At 58.7% G+C, this 8,747-nt stretch overlaps 1 protein-coding gene across 3 annotated transcripts in view; it reads right to left on the reverse strand.

The window, feature by feature from the left end:
* Positions 1-2,433: 2,433 nt before the first annotated feature.
* The window catches only part of LOC146585900 (uncharacterized), a 7,655-nt gene continuing 1,341 nt past the window's right edge, over positions 2,434-8,747 (reverse strand). Inside the window, exons 1-5 of one of the 3 annotated variants that reach the window (XR_014897904.1) lie at positions 7,660-8,153; positions 6,743-6,890; positions 5,958-6,033; positions 4,115-5,670; positions 2,434-3,425 (exon numbers count right to left, since the gene is read on the reverse strand). Coding sequence is in view for 1 of the 3 variants with exons in the window: in XM_085322142.1 (XP_085178268.1) it covers positions 5,572-5,670; positions 5,958-6,033; positions 6,778-6,890; positions 7,660-7,757 (386 nt within the window). In the remaining 2 variants the exon portion in view is untranslated. Of the gene's footprint in view, positions 3,429-4,114; positions 5,671-5,957; positions 6,034-6,742; positions 6,891-7,659; positions 8,154-8,747 lie in introns of those variants that run through there. The other 2 variants (XR_014897903.1, XM_085322142.1) reach the window with 2 other exon arrangements.

Genomic DNA, 8,747 nt, shown 5'->3' on the forward strand with positions numbered 1-8,747 from the left:
ACTTCCTGCCGCCCCCTCCGCCGCCCGAGTGGTACCGCCCCCGCCCCATTGTCCCCCGCGCGGCGCGGCCGCCTGGCGCACACCACGGCGCCGCCCGCGGGGGGGCGCGCTTAAAGGGGCCGCGCCGGGGGGGGGGTCTTAAAGGGGCCGCGCCGGGGGGGGGGTCTTAAAGGGGCCGCGCCGGGGGGGGGCTTAAAGGGCCCCTTTCTCCGCAGCCCTCCCCCGCGGCGCTCCGGGTGGCTCGGGGGGCGTCTGCTCTGCACTGCTGGATGGCTCCAGCCTTCCCCGGTCCTCAGATGACGCGTTGCCGTCTGTCCCATTGTCCATCCGTCCGTTCATCCGACCCCCCATCCCTCCGCCCATCCTCCACCCAACCCCCCATCCCTCACTCTGTCCGTCTATCCAACCCTCCATCCCTCCCTTCATCCCTTTATCCATCCATTGATCCCTCCACCCAGCCCTCCATCATTCACTGTCCCTTCATCCCCCACTCCACTCGTCCGTCCCTTCGTTGAATCTCCAGTCCCTCCCTTGCCCCCTCCATCCATCAATCCCTCCATTCCTTCATCCATCATCCCGCCCCTACATCCCACGCTCCATCCATCCATCCCCCTGTCCATCCCTTGATCCTTCCATCCATTCATCCCTCTATCCATCCATTCATCTGTCCATCCCGCAATCCTTCTGTCCATCCATCAATCTCTCCATCCCTCAGTTCTGCTATCTATCCATCCCTCCGTTGGTCCATTCAACCAACCCTCAGTCTTTCCATCAATTCATTTGTCCATCCCTYCCTCCATCCCYCCCTCCATCAATTAAGCTGTCCATCCACTCCTCTGTCCATCCATCCAGCCATCCATTTGTCCATCCCGGTGCCGGGGTGATTCGGAGCCCAGGAGCTTGTGCAACGCCACGGGGGCAGCCGAGGAGCCGGGATCCACCGGCACATGCTGAGGGGAGAGGGATGCCGAGCTGCGGGGTGCCAGACCGCTTCTCGGGGCACCGGGGGCTGCAATGCCCCCTCCCCGAATCCCGCACCGGGGCGCCCAGCTTTCCCCCGCGGAGCCAGGCCGAGCTGGTGCCTCTGGGCCACTCGCTGCGTCCGTCCGGGAGAAACGGGTAAACCAGGGCCACGCGGGATAGCTTGGAAACGAGAGTGGAAACCCTCGTCCCTGTCCCGGGCACGTGCCGCAGCGCCCCGGAGGGATTTGCTCCGCTCCCTGGAGCCCCGGGATCGCTCGCGCCCCGGCTGCCCCAGCGGGCTTGGGAAGGGAGGACGGAGCAGGCGGACAGCACAGCATGGTGCAAAGCAGGGAAGAAAAAACGCCCCGGGGGGTTAAATTGCACATTTTTGCACATTTCAGAGGCAGCGCAAAAGTCAGGCCTGTTCCTGGCCGGCAGCCAAAGCGAACAAGGCTCTGGGCTTTCGCTGCCCAGCCGCCCTCTCCGGCTGCGATCCGCCCTGTCCCTTCCCCGCCCGGCCCGGAGCAGTGGAGGGGAATAACCTCCTGCATCGTTCCCGGCTTCGTTCCCCTCCCAGGCAGGGAAAAAAAAAACACAATGAAACAACAAAAAAAACCCGCACGCGTTTGGTTTCTCTGCTTGTTTTTCCRCATTAGGAATTCAGGTCTTGTCTCCCGCTCCGGGGACCGGGGAACTGTATTACCCGGAGGCGTAATGCGGTGCTGGGGAGCGGGGAAGGGGCTGGTGTTGGAAGTGGGCAAACAGGAAAATTCACCCCGGATTTATTTCYGGAGGGGATGCTTTACCTCCTGATGCACGCTTCCCGCGCTGGAATTTCCCCCCGCTGCCGGCTCCGCTGCGGGAGGGCAGGCTGGGACCTGCGGGCGTGCGACGCCGTGGGGCGGCTCGAAGGACGGCACGGATGGGCCTCGACCTCCTTCACCTCTCCGTGGGCTTTTTGCCTCAGTTTCCCCACCTGCCGCGCAGCAGCGGCAGCGGTGCCCCCTCTGTCATTCATGCACCGAGCACGACAGGCCTCGCGAGGCTCCCCCGGCTCCTCCATCTCTCTTCCCCTTCCGCTGCATCCGACGGCTCCAGGCGCTGGAGCCCCATGGCTTTACCCAGGCGACTATCAAAGCTCCGCTTGACAGCGGCTATTAACACCTGCTGCTTTCCCCTTCCCTGCTCCCGCTAATGCTTTCCAGCGGGAAGGGACGGGAAAGCGGTGCTACGGAGCGGGAGATCCCCGCAGGATCCCCCGGGACAGGGACGCACCTGGGCTTTCCCGAGCTGCCACCCGGATCGGGGTTCTGCACCCCGCCAAGGAGAGCACAAGGATGCACCCACCCACACCACGCGGATGCTTTTCACCTCCTAAGTGCTTTGCAAATATTAACTAATTAATCCTAATTAACTCATTACCTAATTATAAGCAAACGGCCCTCCCATTTTGCAGGAGGGGGTGCAAGGGAAATGCACTGTCGCTTTTTAATGAGAAAAAGCTCCTGCTTGCCCCTAAACAGTCACCCCAGCGCCCGCTCTGCACCCACATGCGGCATGGTCCGAGGCTGTGGGGGGCAGTCTGGGAGCCCCAACATCTCCATGGCTTGCCCGTCGCCACGGATCCAGCCTAAAAACCCGCTTTGCACCTCCGGCACCCGAGGGTTTGGTGGAGGGATGCCAAACCAGAGCCGGAGCATCCACCACGCGGCCAAGGACGGCTCCCGGCCCCCGAGCAACGCGTCGCGGACCCGCGGGGCGCCCGCCCTCGCCGCTCACGCGGCCGCCCGTGAGTCATCGCCCGCTAACCGGAGCGCTATTCGGCAGGGTGGGAAATACCTTGCCAAATGCTGCACTGACTTGTTCCAGGTCTCAAAACCGCCCGCCGTAATTATCTGTCTCTTGAAAGGCCTGCAAACGTTTGCGGGGTATTTCCTTCCCGATGAGTTTTATGACTCGTGGCAGGGAAGATGTTGATTTTTCTGCTGAATTAAGCTTTGGTCTGAGCGTGACCTCCCGGGCCCGCGAGCGCGGGGCGCAGGGTGCCGTGGCGGGGGATCGCGGCGGTGCCTTGCCGCGGCTTTATACGGTGGTAAAACTTCCCAGCAAGGCTGCGCTTCTCCGGTCGCAGCTCAGCGCTCCACAAAACGTCCATCCCGAACCTCCCAAGCTGCAATCTGCAGGCCAGGGAGCGGTTCGGGGCCCGCCGGAGGTTTCCATAGCCAGCGCCACGGGGACGCAACGCGGACGAAGCTCTCCTGCCGGGACGTCCCAGGTCGTGCGCCGCGCGTGTCGCCTCCCAACCCCTTTGCCACGAATATCCCCGTTTGTCACCGATTCGGCCAGAGGGATTTATGAACCRGCAGCACCGTGACACACAGGCCGGGAGCAGGGACAGCGCCGGCGGTGGGGGACATCTCCAGCAGCTTTGCCCTCTGCACGCTTTCTCCTCAAGCTTCTTGCTGCTGGAGGAAAGAAATGCATCTGTGATGCCTCCCGCCTTTACGGACACGCAGCGAAACGAGAGAGGCGCTGCCATTTCCCGCACTCGCAGGCCAACCTTTTGTGCAGGAGCCGAGAGAGCAGGTGTAGCTGCCTGCTGAAACACCCCGCRGAGGTGATTTATGGCGAGGGAGGCATCTCCGCTCTACCCGGAGCGCTCCCCTGCCTTCCTTTCCTTTTAATTGCGGTTGGATGTACCCCGGGGGCAAAGGAGCCTTTGAACGTCCTTTTTTTTTTTTTTTTCCCCTCTCTTTTTTGAACAGGAGGTTTGCAGCCAGCTCAGTTTCCTCTTGGCGTTTCCATTTTGCAGCCCGTTTCGCTCGGGACAGGCGAGGCCGGGYGAGGGAGAAGGGCACGGTCTCTCCCACCACCTGGTCCCCGCCGGCAGCGCCGCCCGCCCGGGAGGCTGGGCGGGCAGGAACGGCAGCATACCAACCCCAGGCGCTGGCTGCGCTGCACGCCCCGGCTCTCCACCGCCTCCCCAGGAAAGGGGCCCGTTTCCCTCGTCCAGGCACAGCGAACACGGAGCGGGGAAAGACTGAACCCGCTGCACGCACAGTTAGAAGAGGCCTGGAGCATTAAATATTACGGTTCCTGCCAAATGAGGGACACCCTGCATCAGGGACGTTCCCAGGAGACATCTGCTCACCCTCTTCCTGAAGCCCTGCAGGGACGGGGACACCCCAGCTCCGGGGTGGACCGGGCCTCGTCTTTCCGCTGYGGATTGGGGTTGGCCTCCTGGCGGCTGGGAATCACCGAAGAAGATGCAGAGGTTCAAAACCACATGGCAAAAACTTCCAGCAGCCAAACTCCCCCGGCCGCGTGGATGGAAGTGAAAGCAGTGATAACAGACGAAAATACACCTAGTGAGGAGAAAGAAGGGGAATTTGGCAGCAACGGGCTGTCAGGGGACACTGGTGGCCTGGGGACTGCAGAAAGGCTCCAAGATGTGCCCATCTCTCCTGGCTAGGGTGTGAATGAAGTTTCCACCCTGACACCCGCAGCAGGAGGATGTTAAATAGCAACTGCTAAGTGTAAACGTTTGAAAAATCAGATAAAGGGGGAGTTTTCAAGGAGTTGCCACAGGAGCTTGGTTGAGTCACTGAGAGCTGGTAATTAGCGGATCTGGGAACGTTCCAAGATGCAAAAATATTGGGCGAATGTTTAAAGGTGGGGGGGGAGGGATGGGGCGAATGGGTGATCCCAGGCCAGTTAGCTYGAGGGGGGTCCTCAAGAAATGCCATGACACAGGACACGAGCAGATCTGAGAGAGGGAAGAGCTCGCACCGGGAATGACAGCATGTCTTGTGCGGTCACGAGCCGTTTGGGGTCTGCACGTCCCACCGCTGAGCAGAGAGACTGCAGCCGGATTTGCAGCCCACATGGCAGGCTCCGTGGGTCAGCCTTTTAAACGGAGGAAAYGCAGAAATAGGGAAACTGAGGCATTCCCAGCATTGTTTCCTTCCACAGGCTACAGATCAGGAGGAAAAAAWTGTCCTTTCCCTCCAAAGAGTTTCCTACACCCTCACACTTGGCCGCCCCAAGTGAAATCCAGCCCTGTCCCAGAAATCTTTGGTGTAGCTGAGAGCTTTGCCCATGCTTTGGAGGGACCGGTCGGYAGCTCGTCCCATGCCCGCATCTCCCAAACGGTGAGAAGTCCTGTCCCACTTGTRCCGAGCTCCTCTGCTCCCTAAGGAACAGCCACCCGTCCTGCCCATCACGGCCCAGGGACCCCGCGCAGGACTGGGGAGCTCGGAGCCGTGCGGAACAAGAGGGGCGTAAAGCGTGATCTAGTTTTCCTCCTACTCCAGCTGCTCTGGCAGAGCTGTGGGAACAGCTAGAGAGGGGGGAAGAAGATGAAAGGCAGCGTGGGAACTCAGCTGCTTCGCTTTCTTCTGCAGTAAAACACAGGCCCTCCAACTCCTCCAGCCCAGCTTGAGATGCAAAGGGGGAGAAGAACTTCTCTGCTTTGAAGCACATCTCCTTTCCGAGTAAGCGCAGAGATGATCAGGTGTAAAAAAAAAAAAAAACACTGGGCCCAAAGGACTGAGGCCCAGACATGCAAAAATAGGCTAAGATGCCTGAATCCTGTGGGATGCAACACCCCTAAATCTTCCTGGCTGTTGTCTCACCAAAGGGTTCAACACTCGCCAGTCCAGGCAGGCTCTGGGGACTGTCCCGCAAGACGCTGGACGCTGCATGAACCTGTGGATAAGAGGGGGCCAATCTGGAAATCGAAGGATGCAACAAAGAGGTGTGGTGGCCGTTCCCTGCTCTCCACCCCAAAATCCATGTTGTTGCCTGGTAAAGCCGTGTGGTTTGCTAAKCAGGGGTCTTTGTGGCAGCCCCCAGTTACCCTCCCTCCCTGCTCCTGGTCGCTCGTCCCCAGCGCCGATTGCTCCTGCTCCCACCACGCAGGGCGGCTGGCATCTGCAGGGCTGATTTTCCCAGCTCCCGGAGTCAGGTGACAAGGAGAGAAACTTGGCGCTCACCTTCTGCTTTTTATCATCTCTCCCGTCCCCTCCGCTCTGCTCAGGAAGGACTTCGAAGCTCGGCGAGCGTGACCTGCTGGAGAGAGGCCAGGGGAAAGCAGCGATAGCAACCAGGAGCCGAGAAAACTTGGCCTGTGCGGAAGGGGCTGAAGGATTGGATTTGTTTAGTCTAGAGAAGAGGAGGCTGAGGGGAGACATAATAACAGGCTTCAAGTACGTGAGAGGTTGCTGCAAAGAGGAAGGGAATAAAGYACTCTTGGGTCCACTGGCAGAAATCACTGCAGGCACTGCGGGGGGCATTTGGGCCTCCCCAGCCCACCCATCCAGTGYGTCCCTCTCCTTCCCACCACGGGGTTTTCCCCCATGTCTCATCCTCCATGATAGCACTCTGGGAAACCTGGAAAGCATGAAAAAAGCCCAGAGATTTTTAACTGTACCATCAGTGGAAATTTGTGGAAAACCTTCTCTGTTTGCTGGAACCAAACTCTGGGTGCTGCTCCATGACACAGAATTGGTTCCTATGTGATTTAGCATGCACGCAGGGACAAGCAGCTCAGGCTGGAAGTAACACATCGCTGCGCTACAAAAGCGGCCAAAAGACACCTTCCCAATTCACTGTAATGCACCAAACCCACCCCACACCCCTGAACCAGCCAAGGGATTTCCAGGCAGACCAGCACGCGACAGCAGCGCTTCTTCCTGGCATATAACGTCGAATCGTAATCTCAGCGCTGCACTGAAGCGTGGAGACCAGAAGGTTTTAGCAAACAGAGTTTTCCCTCTGCCTGCTCGGTACGGTTGGAGCTGAGCGGTGGCTTACGTGCCCCGTGGGCTGGTTCTGGGATCCCATTTGCTTTCAGAGGCACCCATTCCATTGCTTTGATACTTGTAATATCGTAATCTTGGGGATCCTTCAGTTGTCCTTAGAGTCTCCTTGGGAAAGGAAAAAAAACAGGCAGATAAGACCTGAGAGAGAAAAAAATTGAATAAAGAAGTATTTGTGTGCGAGTAAAAATAACAAAATAAAACAAACTTCTTTAATGGAAGAACAGCATCACCTTGGAGGCTAGTATATATTTACACATGYACATATACACACATGTATACATGTATTAAAAACACAGCTCTTACTCAGGTTCACAGCTGTYCACAAACTTAGAGATTTGAGTGCCTTTTGCATCAAAACACAGGTGAAAATTCAGTGCCCTTCATCCAGAAACAAWTTTAGTTTCACACAGACACCTCACCAAGCTCTGAGATCCTGGATGGATTGCTTGCAACAAAACTTGCATCTGATCCCCAAAATCCTGAGGACCTTGGGGGGATGAGCTGCGTACGAGAAATATGGTGGAAAACAGCCATCGTCACACGGACATGTGGCAGTGTTTTAAAGACGAATTAAAAAACTTTAGGCAAAATGAGCTGCCATTTGTAGCAGAAAACACTGGTGCAAGACAGAGCTAAGCCGGCACCTGGGGCACAGCTAGAGGTTCATAATCACGTTAATGGCAAGAATRAACTTTTGCATTTCTAGAGCGTGTTCTTGGGGCGGTTTTCTGGAGGATGAACGGGCCTTGCCTCTCTGCAGAGGCCCGAAGATGTGCAGCGCCCAGGCTGGGGGAAGACGCCAGCAGAACAGGCAATTTTCCCTTTCCCACCTGCTTAAATGACGGGGTTTGTGTGCACCCCAAAACCCGCTCACCTGGATGGTTGCCTCCATCCCCATCCCTGCGTGAACCCAGCTGGAGCRGAGCGACCTGCTCTGGGCCCACGATCTGCTACCAAACCTGCCACAGGGTCCTAAGGAAAAAAAAGAAAAAAAAAGAAAAAAAGCTTGAAAGAGTCTCCAAAGTCCGTTGGGTCCGAGCCCAGCTGTGCCCCCTCCTGCATGTGCGATGGGAGGCACAGGACACGGGATGGAGGTTCCCCAAGAGCCGCGAGGCTCCAGCCTCAGTTTCCCCCGCTCGGCCAAGCGCACGGGGGGCTGCGGAGCGGATGAACCGCACGTTTCCCCRGGGGATGCGGTGGTGAGACAGAGCTCCAGGCCGGGAAGGTGGATTTTTTGGGGGGACAAAACAGGGATCGGAGCAGGACTGTTTTCCTTCCAAAGCCCCTCTCCTCTCCTTCTCCCCTCYGTTTCCCAGGAGCAGATCCTCACTGCAGATTTGGGGAGCGCTTCTCCCACGCTTGGGATGGAAGTGCTGGAGGTCGCGGAGGGGAGAGGAGAAAAGAAAAAAGAAAAAAAAAAAGACAGAAAGAAGGAAGAAAAGGGAAAAAAAAAGATTCCTAAAGAGCGACCCTGGGAGGAGAGAGCAAAGGGGGACTGGCTGGAGCAGGGACAGGACACCTCCTTCCTGGGAAGGTGCTGGGGGAGACCCAAGTGGGGCTGGGGGGGCTGCAGAGCCCCGGAGGGAGATAGGGGAGACCCAGGGAGGAGGGTTGGGGGGCTGGGGAGACCCCAAGGGGGCTGGGGGGCTGCAGACCCCCCTGAGGGACACAGGGAAGACCTGGAGAAGGGGTCGGGCGACTGGGGGAGATCCTGAGGGGGGCTGGGGGGGCTGCAGAGCCCCTTAAGGGACACAGGGGAGACCTGGGAAGGGGGGTGGGGGGCTGGGAAGACCCCAAGGTGGGTTGGGGGGCTGCAGACCCCCTGAGGGAGGCAGGAGAGACCCGGGGAGGGAGGCTGGGGAGGCCCTAAGGTGGGTTGGGGGGCTGCAGACCCTCCCTGAGGAAGGCAGGAGAGGCCCCAAGGTGGGTGGGGGGGCTGCAGACCCCCCTGAGGAAGGCAGG

Source organism: Rhea americana, unplaced genomic scaffold (genome assembly GCF_003343005.1).
Source record: "Rhea americana isolate MKP2758 unplaced genomic scaffold, rheAme1 scaffold_747, whole genome shotgun sequence".
Taxonomy (NCBI): domain Eukaryota; kingdom Metazoa; phylum Chordata; class Aves; order Rheiformes; family Rheidae; genus Rhea; species Rhea americana.